This window comes from Coregonus lavaretus (assembly GCF_964263955.1).
Source record: "Coregonus lavaretus genome assembly, chromosome: 16".
NCBI classification, from domain to species: Eukaryota; Metazoa; Chordata; class Actinopteri; order Salmoniformes; family Salmonidae; genus Coregonus; species Coregonus lavaretus.
The window spans coordinates 19395916-19419225 of NC_140003.1; the positions used below are offsets into that span (position 1 = coordinate 19395916).

The 23310-nt window shown below is 40.5% G+C and overlaps 1 protein-coding gene across 2 annotated transcripts; it reads right to left on the minus strand.

The window, feature by feature from the left end:
* Nucleotides 1-18355: 18355 nt before the first annotated feature.
* Nucleotides 18356-22636, minus strand: LOC311143498 (ADP-ribosylhydrolase ARH1-like). Of its 2 annotated transcripts, none has more exons than XM_084179324.1 (5): nt 22547-22636; nt 21956-22309; nt 20311-20674; nt 18647-19859; nt 18356-18446 (listed from the first exon to the last, which is right to left on the minus strand). In XM_084179324.1, exons 2-4 carry the CDS (start codon nt 22278-22280, stop codon nt 19427-19429), a joined length of 1122 nt encoding a protein of 373 aa, XP_084035450.1. In that variant the 5' UTR covers nt 22281-22309; nt 22547-22636; the 3' UTR covers nt 18356-18446; nt 18647-19426. The 2 variants fall into 2 exon arrangements, with proteins under 2 accessions (XP_084035450.1, XP_084035451.1); XM_084179325.1 differs by having other exon boundaries at nt 22516-22617.
* Nucleotides 22637-23310: the final 674 nt, after the last annotated feature.

Below are 23310 nucleotides of genomic sequence, written 5' to 3' on the forward strand. Positions count from 1 at the left end.
AAAGGTATGAGGATCACAGGGAGTGTTAAGGTAAAGTAGCCTATGGCTAGAAAAGTGAAAGAAGATCACAAAGAAGCTCACAGAGCAGACCCCTGACATACTGTATAGTAGAATTTCGGTTGAACTTTCTCATTTCGTGACATTTCCAGTTGACCAGTCATCAGGATGAGACACCACAATAGGTTCTGACAAATGGAATCGATGAGAGACTTTTTAAAGCTCTGTTTTCATGTCTCTGTATCCACAGGGAGTTCAGCCTGTTCTTCTGTACTTCTCAGTGGCTGACCAAAATTATAATCCTTTCCTCCATGCAGTCCCTCCTCTAGCTTTGAACTGTTCTTGAGGAGGTGATTAGCTTTAGTTCCACCTCCATTACCTGTCACTTCACATCCAGGGCCTGTGACACTGAGGAGGGGAGGTGGACTGGTGTTTTTCAGAGGGTTAAGAACAGGGCAGAAGCCTGCAAATGAATGGAAAGGGGATAATGGCGGTTCCTCTGGAAAACATGACCTTTACTGGGTCAGAATTAGCCATGGATAAGCTTTAAGGTGAACATAGTCCAGAAGTAATAGGCATTTTATGGGGTGGGTCGAAGGCCACTAAACTAAATATTAACAGACTTTAGAAGTGCATTGCTACAGGAAAAACAGCCAATTGAATTCATAGTAGAACATTGTAAGCATAAAGTCTCATCAAAGTGGGATACTACATACAGTGCATTCGGAATGCTAAATTTCTTTCATCAATCTACACACAATACCCCATAAAGGTTTTTAGACATTTTTGCACATTTATTAAAAATAAGAAAAAAGGAAACATCAAATTTACGTAAGTATTCAGACCCTTTACTTTGTTGAAGCACCTTTGGCAGCGATTACAGCCTCAAGTCTTCTTGGGTATGACGCAATAAGCTTGGCACACCTGTATTTGGGGAGTTTCTCCCATTCTTCTCTGCAGATCCTCTCTAGCTCTGTCAAGTTGGATGGGGAGTTGCACAGCTATTTTCAGGTCTCTCCAGAGATGTTCGATCAGGTTCAAGTCCGGGCTCTGGCTGGGCCACTCAAGGACTTTCAGAGACTTGTCCCGAAGCCACTCCTGTGTTGTCTTGGCTGTGTGCTTAGGGTCGTTTTCCTGTTGGAAGGTAAACCTTCGCCCCAGTCTGAGGTGAGAGCCTGAGAGCTCTGGAGCAGGTTTTCATCAAGGATCTCTCTGTACTTTGCTCCGTTCACCTTTCCCTCGAACCTGACTAGTCTCCCAGTCCCTGCCACTGAAAAACATAATCACAGCGTGATGCTGCCACCACCATGCTTCACCGTAGGGATGGTGCCAGGTTTCCTCCAGACTTGACGCTTGGCATTCAGGCCAAAGAGTTCAATCTTGGTTTCATAAGACCAGAGAATATTGTTTCTAATGGTCTGAGTCCTTTAGGTGCCTTTTGGCAAACTCCAAGCGGGCTGTTCTGTCTCGGAGCTCTACAGACCATTCCTTCGACCTCATGGCTTGGTTTTTGCTCTGACATGCACTGTCAACTGTGGGATCTTATATAGACAGGTGTGTGCCTTTCCAAATCATGTCCAGCCAATTTAATTTACAACAGGTGGACTCCAATCAAGTTGTAGAAACATCTCAAGGATGATCAATGGAAACAGGATGCACCTGAACTCAATTTGGAGTCTCATAGCAAAGGGTTCTTAATACTTATGTAAATAAGGTATTTCGGTTTTTTATTTTTAATAAATTAGCAAAAATGTTGCATTGCCATTATGGGGTATTGTGTGTAGATTGATGATGATTTAAAAAAAATGTAATCTATTTTAGAATAAGGCTGTAACGTAACAAAATGTGGAAAAAGTCAAGGGGTCTGAACACTTTCCGAATGCACTGTAGGTAGGCTAGCGGTTAGAATGTTGGGCCAGTAACCGAAAGGTTGCTGGTTTGAATATCATCAATCATCAATCAAATGTAATCAATCAAATTTATAAAGCACTTTTTACATCAGCAGATGTCACTAAGTGCATATACAGAAACCCAGCCTAAAACCCCAAACAGCAAGCAATGCAGATGTATGAAAAACCTGTTCATGGGCCCTTGAGCAAGACACTTCCCTGCTCCATGGGCGCCGTGCTACAATGGCTGACCCTGTAAAGCAACATGTCACTGCACCCATCATGTGTATGTGATATAAAAATATGTACAGATATATATACCCGTTGCTGACAGGTGTATAAAATCAAGCACACAGCCATGCAATCTCCATAGACAAACATTGACAGTTGAATGGCCTTACTGTAGAGCTCCGTGATTTGTTTTTACATACAAGTACTTGATACACTGCCGATTCTGCAGGTTTTCCTACTTACAAAGCATGTAGAGGTCTGTAATTTTTATCATAGGTACACTTCAACTGTGAGAGACGTAATCTAAAACAAAAATCCAGAAAATCACATTGTATGATTTTTAAGTAATTAATTTGCATTTTATTGCATGACATAAGTATTTGATACATCAGAAAAGCAGAACTTAATATTTGGTACAGAAACCTTTGTTTGCAATTACAGAGATCATACGTTTCCTGTAGGTCTTGACCAGGTTTGCACACACTGCAGCAGGGATTTTGGCCCACTCCTCTATACAGACCTTCTCCAGATCCTTCAGGTTTCGGGGCTGTCGCTGGGCAATACGGACTTTCAGCTCCCTCCAAAGATTTTCTATTGGGTTCAGGTCTGGAGACTGGCTAGGCCACTCCAGGACCTTGAGATGCTTCTTACGGAGCCACTCCTTAGTTGCCCTGGCTGTGTGTTTCGGGTCGTTGTCATGCTGGAAGACCCAGCCACAACCCATCTTCAATGCTCTTACTGAGGGAAGGAGGTTGTTGGCCAAGATCTCGCGATACATGGCCCCATCCATCCTCCCCTCAATACGTTGCAGTCGTCCTGTCCCCTTTGCAGAAAAGCATCCCCAAAGAATGATGTTTCCACCTCCATGCTTCACGGTTGGGATGGTGTTCTTGGGGTTGTACTCATCCTTCTTCTTCCTCCAAACACGGCGAGTGGAGTTTAGAACAAAAAGCTCTATTTTTGTCTCATCAGACCACATGACCTTCTCCCATTCCTCCTCTGGATCATCCAGATGGTCATTGGCAAACTTCAGACGGGCCTGGACATGTGCTGGCTTGAGCAGGGGGACCTTGCGTGCGCTGCAGGATTTTAATCCATGACGGCGTAGTGTGTTACTAATGGTTTTCTTTGAGACTGTGGTCCCAGCTCTCTTCAGGTCATTGACCAGGTCCTGCCGTGTAGTTCTGGGCTGATCCCTCACCTTCCTCATGATCATTGATGCCCCACGAGGTGAGATCTTGCATGGAGCCCCAGACCGAGGGTGATTGACCGTCATCTTGAATTTCTTCCATTTTCTAATAATTGTGCCAACAGTTGTTGCCTTCTCACCAAGCTGCTTGCCTATTGTCCTGTAGCCCATCCCAGTCTTGTGCAGGTCTACAATTTTATCCCTGATGTCCTTACACAGCTCTCTGGTTTTGGCCATTGTGGAGAGGTTGGAGTCTGTTTGATTGAGTGTGTGGACAGGTGTTTTTTATACAGGTAACGAGTTCAAACAGGTGCAGTTAATACAGGTAATGAGTGGAGAACAGGAGGGCTTCTTAAAGAAACACTAACAGGTCTGTGAGAGCCGGAATTCTTACTGGTTGGTAGGTGATCAAATAATTATGTCATGCAATAAAGCGCAAATTAATTACTTAAAAATCATACAATGTGATTTTCTGGATTTTTATTTTAGATTCCGTCTCTCACAGTTGAAGTGTACCTATGATAAAAATTACAGACCTCTACATGCTTTGTAAGTAGGAAAACCTGCAAAATCGGCAGTGTATCAAATACTTGTTCTCCCCACTGTATATATACACAGTACCAGTCAAAAGTTTGGACACACCTACTCATTCAAGAGTTTTTCTTATTTCTTACTATTTTATACATTGTAGAATAATAGTGAAGACCTCAAAACTATGAAATAACACATATGGAATCATGTAGTAACCAAATAAGTGTTAAACAAGTGCTCAGCATATGTGGGAACTACTTCAAGACTGTTGGAAAAGCATTCCAGGTGAAGCTGGTTGAGAGAATGCCAAGAGTGTGCAAAGCTGTCATCAAGGCAAAGGGTGGCTATTTGAAGAATCTCAAATATAAAATATATTTTGATTTTTTAAAGGCTTTTAGGTTACTACATGATTCCATTCACTATTATTCTACAATGTAAAACATAATAATAATAATAATAATAATAATAATAATAATAAAGAAAAACCCTTGAGCTGTGTCCAGACTTTTGACTGGTAGTGTATATAAATTATATAGTTAACTAAAGATGATTCAGTGTTCTTAGTAGTGAAACAAAAAAGCTAACCAAAATTAAATGGGTTACAAATGACGGAGTCACCCATGATTCACCAAATTATATTTTGAAGGAGGAAGCAATGTACTTTAAGCATATGTTTTCGTTTCAGTCGCCTCCATCTCCTCTAACTGAAGCTAAATGTATGTAATTTTTTTATATTGATAATGTAAAATTAACAGCCATACAGAAAGACTAATGTGAAGGTGAAATTACAGAGGTGGAGCTTCTGGATGCAATCAAATACTTAAAGTGCGGGAAAACTCCAGGGTTGGATCGCATACCAGTTTTTTGATATACTCAGAGGACTGTTATTAGCATGTTTTAACCACTCCTATGTAAATGGTAGATTATCAGACACAATAGAAACAATAGAACACTATGAAAAATCTGGTAAACCAGGCCTGCTATTCATAGCTGACATTGAAAAGGCTTTTGATAAAGTATGACTGGAGTTTATATATAAATGCCTGGAGCATTTCCATTTAGGAGAATCTCTTATAAAATGCGTTTAAAATCATGTATAGTAACCCTAGGTGTAAAATAGTAAAAAGCTAACCAAATAATTCTAGACGCTACAGTTGCGTCCCATTTTTGCCTTTGGAGGACAAGGTCAGGAAGAGCCGTCCCAACCATGAGCATGTCAGGTGTGATCTGAGGCAGACGTGATAGTTTTTGTGTCCCTCCCAAGGAGTCCCTGGACATGAATAAACCACATATAATTTCAGCCGAGCTGCTACAGAGGCTAACCTAGTCCCACTGCTCCCCCACCTTGGTCCTCAAATCAATACCCCAATGAAATATGAATGACATGTTTACATTGCTCATGGGTCACAACGTGTCCAGCCTTGTACTGTACTGTAACGCAGAGGTGGTGGGTTGGCTGGTGGTGGTGGATATGTGATGATGACTTACTAGCTACATTATCTGTTGAAATTATCAAGAGGTGGTGTGTTGTATGGTGACTAACTCCCCACATCAATCACATTAGATGTTAGTCAGCCCAACTTCTTCACTATTCATAATAAGTTGGAACCATGGTTTTTTATTATTCTGATAAACCATGGCAATAGCAATGCATGTGTTCATTAATTGTCTTTTCTTTTACTTTTAGGAAACATTTTGAAAAGCTGACCACACAACTCTAAAAAACCCAAGTTAATAATAATAATAATATGCCATTTAGCAGACGCTTTTATCCAAAGCGACTTACAGTCATGCGTGCATACATGTTTTGTGTATGGGTGGTCCCGGGGATCGAACCCACTACCTTGGCGTTACAAGCGCCGTGCTCTACCAGCTGAGCTACAGAGGACCACAAGTTCCTTGAAATAGTTGAATGCTGTCAGTTTGTATTTTTATTGCTTCTTTTGGTTTCACATTGATACACAGAGAAACACTGATTATGTTACTAGTCCTCCACAGATAAGGATAAGCCCAATGTCCTCTGGCCTTTATTGTATCAATAACTGGCTTATTTCATTCTGTGGCGTGATGTTATTTCTTATCTGACTGTTTTTAAAGCAACCAAAGAAACATCTTTCTTGTAACTAATGGAGTAAAATACTTGACATATGGTGACATACTCCATACCAAAAATACAATGCATAACCATACAGAACAGCATATTTAGTTAGTAACTTCATATTGTGGAAACATTACAATATATACTGTATTATTCTATGCTCCATATATTTTCCCTCTGGTTAATGTCGATCTAGGACATGCATTTACTTTTTTGTTGGAGAGCGGAGATTGCAAATGTCATGATAGAAAATATATGGTGGCAATAATTTCCTCTCTGCCTCCTTGCCATTCTCTCACATCACGTCTTTGGAAGCCTGCAACTATAGGCCTTCTGACCAACTTTTATTCCTGTTACCAGCTATTGCTACATAATTTATGAAGAGAAAAAACACTTATTCAATCTCCATTGCCTCAAATGTCAATGTTATGCCCTAGTTCTTGATATACAGTGGGGGGAAAAAGTATTTAGTCAGCCACCAATTGTGAAAGTTCTCCCACTTAAAAATATGAGAGAGGCCTGTAATTTTCATCATAGGTACACGTCAACTATGACAGACAAAATGAGAAAAAAAATCCAGAAAATCACATTGTAGGATTTTTAATGAATTTATTTGCAAATTATGGTGGAAAATAAGTATTTGGTCAATAACAAAAGTTTCTCAATACTTTGTTATATATCCTTTGTTGGCAATGACAGAGGTCAAATGTTTTCTGTAAGTCTTCACAAGGTTTTCACACACTGTTGCTGGTATTTTGGCCCATTCCTCCATGCAGATCTCCTCTAGAGCAGTGATGTTTTGGGGCTGTCGCTGGGCAACACGGACTTTCAACTCTCTCCAAAGATTTTCTATTGGGTTGAGATCTGGAGACTGGCTAGGCCACTCCAGGACCTTGAAATGCTTCTTACGAAGCCACTCCTTCGTTGCCCGGGCGGTGTGTTTGGGATCATTGTCATGCTGAAAGACCCAGCCACGTTTCATCTTCAAAGGAGGTTTTCACTCAAAATCTCACGATACATGGCCCCATTCATTCTTTCCTTTACACGGATCATTCGTCATGGTCCCTTTGCAGAAAAACAGCCCCAAAGCATGATGTTTCCACCCCCATGCTTCACAGTAGGTATGGTGTTCTTTGGATGCAACTCAGCATTCTTTGTCCTCCAAACACGACGAGTTGAGTTTTTACCAAAAAGTTATATTTTGGTTTCATCTGACCATATGACATTCTCCCAATCCGCTTCTGGATCATCCAAATGCACTCTAGCAAACTTCAGACGGGCCTGGACATGTACTGGCTTAAGCTGGGGTACACGTCTGGCACTGCAGTATTTGAGTCCCTGGCGGCGTAGTGTGTTACTGATGGTAGGCTTTGTTACTTTGGTCCCAGCTCTCTGCAGGTCATTCACTAGGTCCCCCCGTGTGGTTCTGGGATTTTTGCTCACCGTTCTTGTGATCATTTTGACCCCACGGGGTGAGATCTTGCGTGGAGCCCCAGATCGAGGGAGATTATCAGTGGTCTTGTATTTCTTCCATTTCCTAATAATTGCTCCCACAGTTGATTTCTTCAAACCAAGCTGCTTACCTATTGCAGATTCAGTCTTCCCAGCCTGGTGCAGGTCTACAATTTTGTTTCTGGTGTCCTTTGACAGCTCTTTGGTCTTGGCCATAGTGGAGTTTGGAGTGTGACTGTTTGAGGTTGTGGACAGGTGTCTTTTATACCGATAACAAGTTCAAACCGGTGCCATTAATACAGGTAACGAGTGGAGGACAGAGGAGCCTCTTAAAGAAGAAGTTACAGGTCTGTGAGAGCCAGAAATCTTGCTTGTTTGTAGGTGACCAAATACTTATTTTCCACCATAATTTGCAAATAAATTCATAAAAAATCCCACAATGGATTTTTTTTTCTCAATTTGTCTGTCATAGTTGACGTGTACCTATGATGAAAATTACAGGCCTCTCTCATCTTTTTAAGTGGGAGAACTTGCACAATTGGTGGCTGACTAAATACTTTTTTTCCCCACTGTATATGGAGGCTTAAATATACTGATCTAGTGAGATATACATGGCGGAGACTCAATCAATCTAGTCGTATTGACTTCTTTCTTATCTCATTCTCGTTGGCACCAAAAGTTTAAAAAGTGTTGATAGGGGACAGAATGCGGTCGGACCATCATATAATTGGCATATACATTACTCTTACTGAATTTCCACGTGGGCGAGGATATTGGAATTTTTTTTTCAAAGCCTATTGGATGATAATTTATTTTGAATTAGAACAAAGGAATTTAGAACTGACTTTTTCCGACATAACATAGGTACAGCAAATCCACTTATTGTATGGGACACCTTTAAATGTGCCTTTAGTGGCCATGCAATTCAGTACTCATCTCGAAAACAAAAGCAATTTAGGTCAAAAGAGTTTATACTAACAAAGGAAATAGAAAGTCTAACAGAACAGATAGATGGCAATAAAAACTGTAACATAGAGGCTCAGAATAAATTAAAGGAAAAACAAAAAGAAATTGAGAAACTTATTCAAGAAAGATCAAGTGTAATATATTATAAAAATAAAGCAAACTGGATGGAATATGTGGAAAAATGCACAAAATTATTTTTTAATCTTCAACATAGAAATGCTACCAAAAATAACTTAATGAAACTGGTTACAATTGACGGAGTCACCCATGATTCACCAAATGATATTTTGAAGGATCATTGATGCCCCACGAGGTGAGATCTTGCATGGAGCCCCAGACCGAGGGTGATTGACCGTCATCTTGAACTTCTTCCATTTTCTAATAATTGTGCCAACAGTTGTTGCCTTCTCACCAAGCTGCTTGCCTATTGTCCTGTAGCCCATCCCAGCCTTGTGCAGGTCTACAATTTCATCCCTGATGTCCTTACACAGCTCTCTGGTTTTGGCCATTGTGGAGAGGTTGGAGTCTGTTTGATTGAGTGTGTGGACAGGTGTTTTTTATACAGGTAACGAATTCAAACAGGTGCAATTAATACAGGTAATGAGTGGAGAACAGGAGGGCTTCTTAAAGAAAAACTAACAGGTCTGTGAGAGACGGAATTCTTACTGGTTGGTAGGTGATCAAATAATTATGTCATGCAATAAAACGCAAATTAATTACTTAAAAATCATACAATGTGATTTTCTGGATTTTTGTTTTAGATTCCGTCTCTCACAGTTGAAGTGTACCTATGATAAAAATTACAGACCGCTACATGCTTTGTAAGTAGGAAAACCTGCAAAATCGGCAGTGTATCAAATACTTGTTCTCCCCACTGTATATATACACAGTACCAGTCAAAAGTTTGGACACACCTACTCATTCAAGGTTTTTCTTATTTCTTACTATTTTATACATTGTAGAATAATAGTGAAGACTATGAAATAACACATATGGAATCATGTAGTAACCAAATAAGTGTTAAACAAGTGCTCAGCATATGTGGGAACTACTTCAAGACTGTTGGAAAAGCATTCCAGGTGAAGCTGGTTGAGAGAATGCCAAGAGTGTGCAAAGCTGTCATCAAGGCAAAGGGTGGCTATTTGAAGAATCTCAAATATAAAATATATTTTGATTTTTTAAAGGCTTTTAGGTTACTACATGATTCCATTCACTATTATTCTACAATGTAAAACATAATAATAATAATAATAATAATAAAGAAAAACCCTTGAATGAGTAGCTGTTTCCAAACTTTTGACTGGTAGTGTATATAAATGATATAGTTAACTAAAGAGGATTCAGTGTTCTTAGTAGTGAAACAAAAAAGCTAACCAAAATTAAATGGGTTACAAATGACGGAGTCACCCATGATTCACCAAATTATATTTTGAAGGAGGAAGCAAAGTACTTTAAGCATATGTTTTCTTTTCAGTCGCCTCCATCTCCTCTAACTGAAGCTAATTGTAGAGATTTTTTTTTCTATTGATAATGTAAAATTAACAGCCATACAGAAAGACTCATGTGAAGGTGAAATTACAGAGGAGGAACTTACATTTACGTCATTTAGCAGATGCTCTTATCCAGAGCGACATACAAATTGGTGCATTCACCTTATAGCCAGTGGGATAACCACTTTACAATATGTTAAGGGGGGGTAGAAGGGGTAAGGGGGGGTAGAAGGATTACTTTATCCTATCCCAGGTATTCCTTAAAGAGGTGGGGTTTCAAGTGTCTCCGGAAGGTGGTGAGTGACTCCGCTGTCCTGGCGTCGTGAGGGAGCTTGTTCCACCATTGGGGTGCCAGAGCAGCGAACAGTTTTGACTGGGCTGAGTGGGAACTGTGCTTCCGCAGAGGTAGGGGGGCCAGCAGGACAGAGGTGGATGAACGCAATGCCCTCGTTTGGGTGTAGGGACTGATCAGAGCCTGAAGGTACGGAGGTGCCGTTCCCCTCACAGCTCCGTAGGCAAGCACCATGGTCTTGTAGCAGATGCGAGCTTCAACTGGAAGCCAGTGGAGTGTGCGGAGGAGCGAGGTGACATGAGAGAACTTGGGAAGGTTGAACACCAGACGGGCTGCGGCATTCTGGATGAGTTGTAGGGGTTTAATGGCACAGGCAGGAAGCCCAGCCAACAGTGAGTTGCAGTAATCCAGACGGGAGATGACAAGTGCCTGGATTAGGACCTGTGCCGCTTCCTGTGTAAGGCAGGGTCGTACTCTCCTAATGTTGTAGAGCATGAACCTACAGGATCGGGTCACCGCCTTGATGTTAGCGGAGAACGACAGGGTGTTGTCCAGGGTCTTTGCACTCTGGGAGGAGGACACAACGGAGTTGTCAACCGTGATAGCGAGATCATGGAATGGGCAGTCCTTCCCCGGGAGGAAGAGCAGCTCTGTCTTGCCGAGGTTCAGCTTGAGGTGGTGATCCGTCATCCACACTGATATGTCTGCCAGACATGCAGAGATGCGATTCGCCACCTGGTTATCAGAAGGGGGAAAGGAGAAGATTAGTTGTGTGTCGTCTGTGTAGCAATGATAGGAGAGGCCATGTGAGGATATGACAGAGCCAAGTGACTTGGTGTATAGCGAGAATAGGAGAGGGCCTAGAACTGAGCCCTGGGGGACACCAGTGGTGAGAGCACGTGGTGCGGAGACAGATTCTCACCACGCCACTTGGTAGGAGCAAAATTCTCATTGACTAAAATGATACAGTACTGCTAGCAGGTAACGTTGGCTAGCTAGCAGTGGCTGCGGTGTTGCTACCCGCTAGCTAGCTAGCTAGCATTAATGGTCCAGGTAGTGGGTTAGCTAGCTAGCCTCGTGCTTCACAGGGCTAAGTCGAATACACTACAATACTTACCTACAATAACTATCTACAATAACGACCTGGATAACCTACCTACAATACCTAACTACATTCTAAATGCATGGTTTAAGCAGTGGCTGCGGTGTTGCTACCCGCTAGCTAGCTAGCTTTAATGGTCCAGGTAGTGGGTTAGCTAGCTAGCCTCGTGCTTCACCGGGCTCAGTCGAATACACTACAATACTTACCTACAATAACTACCTGGATAAACTACCTACAATACCTACCTACATTCTAAATGCATGGTTTAAGCTTTACTCAACACATATAAAGAAGAAGCCAAGCTTACTACCCCGCTTAGAGGAACACAACCTCACCCCATCGCTCCTCACAATGCAACTAGTGCACTATATAGATAATAGAGTGCTATTTAGGAGGCAAAAGGTTAAAAGGTAGATAGATAGTAGAGGCGGCCCTGCCAGCTGGACTCCTCTCACAACACTTCTGGATGCAATTAAAGACTTTAAGTCCGGGAAAACTCCAGGGTTGGATGGCATACCAGTCGTGGTATACCAAACCTTTTTGATATACTAAGAGGACCGTTATTAGCATGTTTTAACCACTCCTATGTAAATGGTAGATTATCTGACACTCAAGAAGAAGGTCTGATCTCATTATTACTGAAACAGGATACATTTAAAAAATTGGAGGCCCCTTACACTTCAGTGTTGTGATGCAAAAATTCTAGCAAAATGTATAGCGCATAGAATTAAAAAGGTATTGTCGGATATTATTCATTCTAATCAGACAGGTTTTTTACATGGAAGATACATTGGAGATAATATAAGGCAAGTATTGGAAACAATAGAACACTATGGAAAATATGGGAAACCAAGCCTGCTATTCATAGCAGACTTCGAAGAGGCATTTGATAAAGTACGACTGGGGTTTATATATAAATGCCTGGAGCATTTCAATTTTGGAGAATCTCTTATAAAATGGGTCAAAATCATGTATAGTAACCCTAGGTGTAAAATAGTAAATAATGGCTATTTCTCAGAAAGTTTTAAACTGTCAAGAGGAGTGAAACAAGGTTGTCCACTATCGGCATATCTATTTATTGTGGCCATCGAGATGTTAGCTATTAAAATCAGATCCAATAATAATATCAGAGGATTAGAAATCCAGGGCTTAAAAACAAAGGTGTCATTGTACGCTGATGATTCATGTTTTCTTTTAAATCCACAACTAGAATCCCTCCACAGCCTCATAGAGGATCTAGATACATTTTCTAACCTTTCTGGATTACAACCAAATTATGACAAATGTACTATATTACGTATTGGATCACTAAAAAATAAAATTTTTACATTACCATGTAGTTTACCAATAAAATGGTCTGATGGTGATGTGGATATACTCGGAATACATATCCCAAAGGAAGTAAATAATCTCACTTCAATACATTTTAATAGAAAGTTAGCAAAAATAGATAAGATCTTGCTACGATGGAAAGGAAAATACCTGTGAATTTGTGGAAAAATCACCCTGATTAACTCTTTAGTATTATCCCAGTTTACCTATTTGCTTATGGTCTTGCCTACACCTAGCGAACAGTTTTTTAAATTATATGAGAAAAACATATTCCATTTTATTTGGAACGGCAAGCCAGACAAAATTAAAAGGGCCTATTTATATAATGAAAATGAATTCGGAGGACAGAAATTATTAAATATTAAAGCATTAGACCTATCACTAAAAGCTTCAGTCATACAAAAGTTATACTTAAATCCGAACTGGTTCTCAAGCAAATTAGTAAGAATGTCTCACCCAATGTTCAAGAATGGCCTTTTTCCCTTTTTTAAGATTACAACCTCTCATTTTCAGTTATTTGAAAAGGAAATCATCTCCCAAATATCACTATTTCTAAAACAAGCCATAGTGTCACGCCCTGACCTATAGACTCTAGTTAGTTTGGTCAGGGTGTGAATATATGTGTGGGTTTTGTATGTGGGGATTCTATGATTCTATTTCTATGTTTGGCCGGGTGTGATTCCCAATCAGAGGCAGCTGTCGCTCGTTGTCTCTGATTGGGGATCATAGTTAGGCAGCCAGTTTTCCTGCCTGTGTTGTGGGATCTTGTTTGTGTTCGGTGAGTTTGGGCTTGTATTGTGTTTAGCCTGAGGACTTCACGTTACGTTGTTTTGTTTGTGTGTTTAGTTTATATATTAAACATATATGCATTTCACGCTGCGCCTTGGTCTGACCCGTCCTTCAACGTCCGTGACACATAGAAAGTTGGTTGCAATTTCAATTAATCCTCCAAAAATGACAGAACAAATAATGCAACAAATATTGTGGTTAAATTCAAATATACTAATTGACAAAAAACTTTATTTTTTGACAGAATGTTTAAAAAATGTATAATCTTCGTAAATGATATCATCGGTAGGACTGGTGGAGTTATGTCGCACATGCAGCTAACACAAACATATGGAAATGTCTGCTCTACCCAAAATTACAACCAAATAATTGCAGCCTTACCGCAAAAGTGGAAGAGGAAAGTGGAAGGGGGAGAAAGTAAGGAACTTGTCTGTCGGCCTTGCATTAAAGAACATCATTGGTTAAGGAAAACTGTGATAAATAAAAAAGTATCAGTTACACTTAAGGACCAAATGATTGACAGCCGTCCCATATAAATTGCAAAATAGTTTGGAAGAGATTTTTGACGTACCGATCCCATAGCATAGTGTTTATGAACTGACACGCAAAACGACAACGGATTCAAAAATTTGAATCTTTCAATTTAAATTATTATATAAAATTCTTGCTACCAATAGAATGTTATTTATATGGGGGATACAATCTTCCCAGCTCTGCAGATTTTGCTGTGAAGAGACAGAATCATTAGATCATTTGTTTTGGTTCTGTCCATTTGTAGCTTGTTTTTGGACACAGGTCCAGGAATGGCTAAAGGATTGCAATATTTTCCTGAAGCTAACCTTGCAGATAGCATTACTGGGTGATCTGAAAAGTCATAGTCAATCGATCAATAATATAATAATACTTTTAGCAAAAATGTTTATTTTTAATTCACAATCTGTAGAAGCAATGAGAATAGAAAGGTTCAGAACTTTTGTAAAACATCACAGTACGGTTGAAATATATATGGCAAATAGAAATCCTATATAGATGGTGCTAAAAGATAGATGGGAGGTATTGAATGGAGTTGAAGGATGGGACTAATAACAAATAACCAATAAATAATAACAAGATAACTAATAATGTAAGCATACTGTGTCCATAATAAGTATATAGATTGTATGTTGGGAGCTTTTAGGAAAGAGCACAGTTAGAAAGATATGGCATATAGAAGCAAACCGGATGGACATCATGAAAATGATCGGAGAGGTTGAGAGTAGAAGTAGTTCAGGAGCAAAAACAAATAAAATATAATTATTCTAAAATTGAATGTGTTCATAATGTGTAGATAGTAAGTATAGGCTGGAAGTAGAGGCCTGGGCATTGTTGTTCACTAATTTACCCCAAGTAGGGAAAGGATGGCGGTGTTGAAAAGTAATAAAGGGGAGTATATATATAAAAAACATGGGGGATTGGAAGTGATGCAAACAATTACATTGATGGAAGTTACATAAATGACATGCCAGCAACAAATGCAGACACTACACATCCAAGTATAGATGATCAAATAATGAAGATAAGCACCTTTTTTACTCTCAGAACAGCCTCAATTTGTCGGGGCATGGACTCTACAAGGTGTCGAAAGCGTTCCACAGGGATGCTGGCCCATGTTGACTTGATACAATGCTTCTCACAGTTGTATCAAATTAGCAGGATGTCCTTTGGGTGGTGGACCATTCTTAATACACACGGGAAACTGTTGAGCGTGAAAAAACAAGCAGCGTTGCAGTTCTTGACACAAACCAGTGCGCCTGACACCTACTACCATACCCCATTCACAGGCCCTTAAATCTTTTGTTTTGCCCATTCACCCTCTGAATGACACACATACACAATCCATGTCTCAATTGTCTCAAGGCTTAAAAATCCTTCTTTAACCTGTCTGAAGTGGATTTAACAAGTGACATCGATAAGGAATCATAGCTTCACCTGGATTCACCTGGTCAGTCTATGTCATGGACATTCTTAATGTTTTGAATACTCAGTGTATTTTCTTAGTCCAAGTAAAGTGACACAGGATGGTCATGCTTCTTGATAGTGTCAAAGCAATGTGTATTTTCCACAAGTGATTTCAAATATGATGGAAAAAAAAACATGACTAAAAATGTAATTACTACAACAACAAAGGATTTAAGAAACAAACTTTCAAATGAAAGGAAACTTCTTGGCAGGGAAAAACACATTTGAATAAGTGTGGGTTTGACACTCTTGTGTAGGTGTCATAACCAGCTATAAAATAACGCAATATATGTCACAACAGCTGTAAATATATGGTAAATATATGGGTCATGACAGTGTTATGAACATATTATGCAGGTTATGACACATTATGTCAGCTGTTATGATATATTATGACATGATTAGGACCGTGTCATGACATGTTGTGATAATAGGTGTCAAGTGAAGTGTTACAGTTCATTTTAAGACCATATTGTTTGGTACAATATACTCAACAGTACATCACATTTCCAGAGTGGGCTCTCTGCTAATTGAAGGTGTGGTCAATTTTACGATCAGCACCAACACAGTGAATGGGAAAATGGATTCAAAGAGAACTCCCTCTGCTGGTGACTTGCTGAATGTGCAATCCTAAAGGAGGGCTGTGATTGGTTAATGACCTATAATGTATACAGTGGGGAGAACAAGTATTTGATACACTGCCGATTTAGCAGGTTTTCCTACTTACAAAGCATGTAGCGGTCTGTCATTTTTATCACACTTCAACTGTGAGAGACGGAATCTAAAACAAAAATCCAGAAAATCCCATTGTATGATTTTTAAGTAATTAATATGCATTTTATTGCATGACATAAGTATTTGATCACCTACCAACCAGTAAGAATTCCGGCTCTCACAGACCTGTTAGTTTTTCTTTAAGAAGCCCTCCTGTTCTCCACTCATTACCTGTATTAACTGCACCTGTTTGAACTCGTTACCTGTATAAAAGACACCTGTCCACACACTCAATCAAACAGACTCCAACCTCTCCACAATGGCCAAGACCAGAGAGCTGTGTAAGGACATCATGGATAATATTGTAGACCTGCACAAGGCTGGGATGGGCTACAGGACAATAGGCAAGCAGCTTGGTGAGAAGGCAACAACTGTTGGCGCAATTATTAGCAAATGGAAGAAGTTCAAGATGACGGTCAATCACCCTCGGTCTGGGGCTCCATGCAAGATCTCACCTCGTGGGGCATCAATGATCATGAGGAAGGTGAGGGATCAGCCCAGACCTACACGGCAGGACCTAGTCAATGACCTGAAGAGAGCTGGGACCACAGTCTCAAAGAAAACCATTAGTAAAACACTACGCCGTCATGGATAAAAATCCTGCAGCGCACGCAAGGTCCCCCTGCTCAAGCCAGCGCATGTCCAGGCCTGTCTGAAGTTTGCCAATGACCATCTGGATGATCCAGAGGAGGAATGGGAGAAGGTCATGTGGTCTGATGAGACAAAAATATAGCTTTTTGGTCTAAACTCCACTCGCCGTGTTTGGAGGAAGAAGGATGAGTACAACCCCAAGAACACCATCCCAACCGTGAAGCATGGAGGTGGAAACATCATTCTTTGGGGATGCTTTTCTGCAAAGAGGACAGGACGACTGCACCGTATTGAGGGGAGGATGGATGGGGCCATGTATCGCGAGATCTTGGAGTGGCTCCGTAAGTGGCTCAACTAAGGAGTGGCTCCATAAGAAGCATCTCAAGGTCCTGGAGTGGCCTAGCCAGTCTCCAGACCTGAACCCAATAGAAAATCTTTGGAGGGAGCTGAAAGTCCGTACTGCCCAGCGACAGCCCCGAAACCTGAAGGATCTGGAGAAGGTCTGTATGGAGGAGTGGGCCAAAGTCCCTGCTGCAGTGTGTGCAAACCTGGTCAAGACCTACAGGAAACGTATGATCTCTGTAATTGCAAACAAAGGTTTCTGTACCAAATATTAAGTTCTGCTTTTCTGATGTATCAAATACTTATGTCATGCAATAAAATGCAAATTAATTACTTAAAAATCATACAATGTGATTTTCTGGATTTTAGATTCCGTCTCTCACAGTTGAAGTGTACCTATGATAAAAATTACAGACCTCTACATGCTTTGTAAGTAGGAAAACCTGCAAAATCGGCAGTGTATCAAATACTTGTTCTCCCCACTGTACGTATAGGTTCGTAGCATTCTAGGAACTGAGGTTTGCTCTTTCCATCCAGTATGCCTCTCTTTTCTAAATAGGTTCTCCACTGAATTTCAAAGTATTCCCTGGAAAAAATAGGATTAGTCAGAAACAGATTAAGTAATATCAGTAAAAGTACCAGAGAGCCCACTAAACAATATGTCTAAAAATAAGCAAAATCAAAAAGGGTAGTTTTGAGATATTCATATTTTTTATGTTGAATAAATGAATGTGAACATTTGTATTTCAGAATCTCTATATTTGAGAGAACACTATACGGAGTATAATGACACAAAGATGTCTGTAGCATGTATGGTTCACAGATCATAGGGTCTTAAATAGGTCTAAAAAGGGTATAAAATGGCCAATTCAAAATCCTTCCTCCTTAAACATCCTTCCTCCCAATTAATTTCCTATGTGACAACTGCCAGAACAATCTAGAGTGGATTGCCCGATCTTAACTTATCAGCAGATAGGAAAAATTACTTTAAGGATATCAAAGATTGAGCCACACATACATTTTCTACAGTGATGGCAGCAACCACTTTCAGCTAGTTGACACTTGAGTTGTGCAGTATAATCCAGTGTATATAACAAGCTGGTGTAGGATAGATGTCACACTGTTAAACAGGTTTCACTGGAAAACCAAGCTTCAGAAAAGAGAATAGCAGGTTTTTCTGGGAGGGAGGGAGGGATAATTAAAAAACAAATCAAATTTTGATTAACTCCCATATGTATTGGGTGAAATAAAAGAGCAACCAGTGAAGAACAAACACCATTGTAAAAACAACCCATATTTATGTTTATTTATTTTCACTTTCGTATTTTAACTACATTTACATTTACATTTTAGTCATTTAGCAGACGCTCTTATCCAGAGCGACTTACAGTTAGTAACTATTTGCACATCGTTACAACACTGTATATAGACATACGACATTTGAAAAGTCTTTATTCTTCTGGAACTTTTGTGAGTGTAATGTTTACTGTTAATTTTTTGTTTAATAATAATAATAATAATAATAATAATAATAATAATAATAATAATAAGCCATTTAGCAGGCGCTTTTTATCCAAAGCGACTTACAGTCATGCGTGCATAATTTTTTTTTTGTGTATGGGTGGTCCCGGGGATCGAACCCACTACCCTGTCGTTACAAGCGCCGTGCTCTACCAGCTGAGCTACAGAGGACCACATCTATTTCACTTGCTTTGGCAACATAAACATATGTTTCCCATTAAAATAAAGCTTACAGAAATTGAGACAGACAGAGAGAGAAACAGAGACAGAGAGAGAGCGAGATGTACACAATAACATCAGTCTAATCTGAAGTAAAGTAATCCGTTTTTACACCTTCCATGCTACAATAAAAGCACAACTACTGTAGCATTAATGTATGTTAGTTATAACAGAAAATGTTTGTAATTATAGAGGAATGGGGCGGTGCACAATTCGTCCAGGGTAGGGTAGGGGAGGGAATGGCCGGCAGGGATGTAGCTCAGTTGGTAGAGCATGGTGTTTGCAACGCCAGGGTTGTGGGTTTGACTCCCACGGGGGGTATGAAAACTAAAAGAATAAAAAAAAAAAATGTATGCACTCACTAACTGTAAGTCGCTCTGGATAAGAGTCTGCTAAATGACGTAAATGTAAATATAAATTCTGCAGATGAATGGCTCCATCTCCTGGTCAGTAGTTGGACTGCAGCTTGAGATAAGTACTCTATAAACCTTTCCAGATCCAGTCATATTCTTTAAAATATGTAATACAAAAATCAAGGGATGCAAAATTAGTGTCAAAAAAGTTTAAGTAGCTGAAATTACTGATCATCTGCAGGAAATGTAATGAATTTCACGTTTAACCATCTATTGGTTTAATTTACTTTTCTCTTTCTCAGAATCAAGAGGTTTTCCCCTGAGCTCGTATAGCTGTTGCCCTAGTTTGGATAGCCTGTCACGGTACTCCAGACTCCGGTAGTTGATCTCTGGCACCCCTCTGAAGCCGAACAGTGCACCCCACCAGGCAGCAGCGATCACGGCTGTGGAGTCGCTGTCCCCGCCGTGGAAGAAGCCATGATTTGCCAGCTCAACCCAGGAGTCGCCTGCCCTCAGGAGGGCATCGTAAGCTATCATGGGAGCATCATGCCCACTGGCGCCACCCACACCCTTGAAGCTCACCGCCCTATAGAAATGCTCCCTCTCCTTCACTCCGTAGCACTCTGGGAACTGAGGTTTGCTCTTTCCATCCAAAATCCCTCTCTTTTCTAAATAGGATCTCCACTGAATTTCAAAGTAGTCCCTGGAATGAATAGGATTAGTCAGAAGCAGATGAAGCTTACACATCATTCTACTTTGTAAACCCAGGCATAGATGTGCAAATTTAATTTGGCCTGTATTGTCGCAGCAAAAGAATCCTGCAGCAACAGGATTTGAATATATGGGTTAGACAATGGTGTGTTAACTGGAAAATCTCATGGCAGTATGTCATATTTCTTTATAAACAACAACTTTCACTAATTAACATTGAGGTGTGAAGTGCGAACCGCATACAGTCAACAAAAGGAGGCTGTTGGGCAGAGATATAGGAGGACAGGCTTATTGTGATGGTTGGAATGGAGTGTTATCAAACATATCAAAGACATGGAAACCATGTATTTGACACCGTTCCAGTCCGCCCACCGTTCCACTCTGCCCACCTTTCCACTCCGTCCACCAGCCTCCTCTGCAGCCAACCACAACAAAGGCCTCACCAGTGCTTCATGTTCTGCTCCACATAGTTGCCCGAATTTCTGACGTACTCCTTGGCTTTGTCCAGGACATCCATGAGTCTGTGTCCCCAGGCCTCCACGGGCAGGGTGCCCCTCACAGCGTAGGCCGTAAACAGGGCTGCAGCCAGGGCACCCAGGTAGCCTGTGGGGTGGTGGTGGGTCAGACGCCCACTCTCCACACTCACAGCTATCAGCAGGTGCTCCTGCTCAGGGTCGGGGAAGCGCAGGCCGATACACATGGCCCTCATGGCTGCCCCACACCCTCCGCCCCACTTGTTGAAGGGAATCTTAATGCCCTGGTCAGTTCTCTGTCTGTGCATTGCAACGCTGCTGCTGCAGGTGATGCCTACAGCGGAGACAGAGAGAGTATAAGTATTGAATTTAATGAAGATCAACATGTTGGTTTAAAACCAGTTAAATGTAATCGAAAATGTAATCTACGTCTTCCACAAAAGTAATTATAGTTTATGATAGGGTCATAATCAAAAACTATTAATGTTGCATACTCCAATAAATGTTAAAATCTCACCTTTCTCGTATTTTTTTTTTATAAATGACTGAGGTGTAGTCCCTTTTGAGGACACAATCTCAACTACACTGTACAAATATGATAAAAAACATGAAAGTATTAAATATTTAATATGATGTATTTCCTATTCAACAAAACTGTATGAATAAGGCTTGAGATATGCTTTCTAAATATAGTATAATGAAATTATAAAATGACTAAGTATGAGATTTCACCTTCCTTATAACTGTAAAATACATGTTGCTCAGTTGGTAGAGCATGGCACTTGCAACAAGTGGGTTCGTTTCCCACAGGGGACCAGTAAGAAAAAATTAAAAAATATGAAAATGTATGCACTCTACTGTAAGTTGCTCTGGATAAGAGTGTCTGCTAAATTAGTATAATGTTTAACGTAAAAATAATGGTATGTTTAGTGTTAAGAGAAAATGTGCAGATTTTCTAAAGGTCTCTCTTGATCAAAACGTCTGCCCCCATCGCTGTGAACGTCTCACAGAGCTCTAGCTGGGCTTCCTGAACTCGTTAGGAACGCACATTTCATCTCATGTTAATATTGTCTTTCTATGACAAACGGAGAGTGTTTTTTATTTTAGATTAATGGCTATAAATCGATCTCTGAATGTGCTGTCGTAATGAAACCCCTCTCCCCTGCTGCGCTACGATGTAATGATTGCAGGCATGTGCTTTGGCTGTGAGGTAGGGTTCAGCCAGGAGTTGATGGACAATCGGAAGAGCGAATGAAATAATATAATATGCCATTTAGAAGACGCTTTTATCCAAAGCGACTTACAGTCATGTGTGCATACATTTAATGGTAGGAGGGACATCCCAGCTTAAAGTGGTTTCAGATGTCACGTCCTACGACAAGGCTCAGAAAATATACTACTGTGTATGTGGTAACCAGGGATATCGTTCAATGCAAGCCGTTTCGATCTACGGTGTCCACAGAACGATTTAAGCCAAAATGTCGGTCAGAACCGCTACCAGAACCACGCATCTAAATTAAGTGTACCGTGCCCCTGTGTACGTAAATATTGCCATTTGCCACTCATGTTAACACAACATGACACACTTCATAAAGGACTAAAAACGGTTACATACCTGCTCCTCTTCCAACCATGTCCGTCATGCTTACAATGTACTTCTCCACCATGGCTCGATACAGCACAGGGAGGGACGCCCCTTCCCCAAACCCTAACTTGACCAGAGCCTCAGCTGTAGCCAGATGCATGACGGTGTCATCACTAACAGGGAAGTCTATGGCATCCAGCTTCTCTAGACCTCCTCTCTTCTGCACTTCCTCATGGATGAACGCTCCATCCTTTTCGTACTCCCAGTTACCATGGTTGTAGCCCAGGGCATCTCCTGCTCCACTCAGGACCATGCTGGCCTTGTACCTCTCTTCCAGGGGGACCATGTCTGACATGGAGAGATCTGGTTGGTGTTCAATTACTTCTGTAAGAGATTCCATTGGATCATTGACTAATTGAATGTTACATTGAATGTCTAATAATATAAAATACAGAAAAAAGATGTTGAGGCGAGATAACAAACAGTCAACCATTATGAGAGTCACTGAACCATCAATGATCAAAGACGGAACGTCACAATGTTTACAGAATGTACACAATACAAGTTCAGCTAGTGCTGTAAATAGATACCTTGTGGTGGTGGTTGATTTTATAGACTTACATAGGCAGAACTTGAGGATCGGTTCCCTTCCGGTAATTCTTTACTTTATATTGTGCAGTCTCCACTCGCCCCATGAGTCATGACAAACACTTCCTGGATAATGGCCTTTCGAATTTTGAATATGAAGTTAAAATTGCCCCATCTGCTGGAAGTAAATGGGAAATTCATTGTTTATTGACAATTGTACACTATCCGAACGGTCTATTCTCCACTTTATGCCGTATAAAACGTTTATAGGTTATCGTTTATCTTAAAGTTTGACCAAGGATGGCGCCCATGAAGTACACACTTTGAATTGTACAATAAAATAGTTAACTGTTGAATAAACTGACAGTATGTCCTCACTGTGAGAAATATTGCTGACTGCGTCGCTCAGGAGTGTTGTTACTGTGAATCCGAGAACGATGAAGAAAAGAGACATTCTACTCGTTCATTTTTTTCTGGTTCATTCAGTCAATGAACTAAGCAGACCAAACACAGCTGCTATCGCATTGTTGTCTATAGGAGAGCCACACCCTTAATCGGACTGAAACTTTGACAATTTCAGTGGTGTAAAGTACTTAAATAAAAATACTTTAAAGAACTATGTCGTATCGGGTGAATGCTGGCAATTATTGCTGATAAACAAAGGAGTCTGCTCATACTGAACTTGGATCATAAGGTTTATTCATATCACAAGCTTCAGCATAAGTGACAGATGTCATGACATCCGGAGAGCGACGGCCCGGGGCCTGTTGCACAAAAGTAGAATTAAGACATCCGGG

Coding starts and splice junctions, on each gene's coding strand:
- LOC311143498 (XM_084179324.1), bottom strand. CDS start 22,280: ATGTCAGACATGGTCCCCCTGGAAGAGAGGTACAAGGCCAGCATGGTC. Junction 20,675..21,955: donor CATGGTTGGAAGAGGAGCAG/GTATGTAACCGT, acceptor TCTCCGCTGTAG/GCATCACCTGCAGCAGCAGC. Junction 19,860..20,310: donor GAGCAGAACATGAAGCACTG/GTGAGGCCTTTG, acceptor TATTCATTCCAG/GGACTACTTTGAAATTCAGT.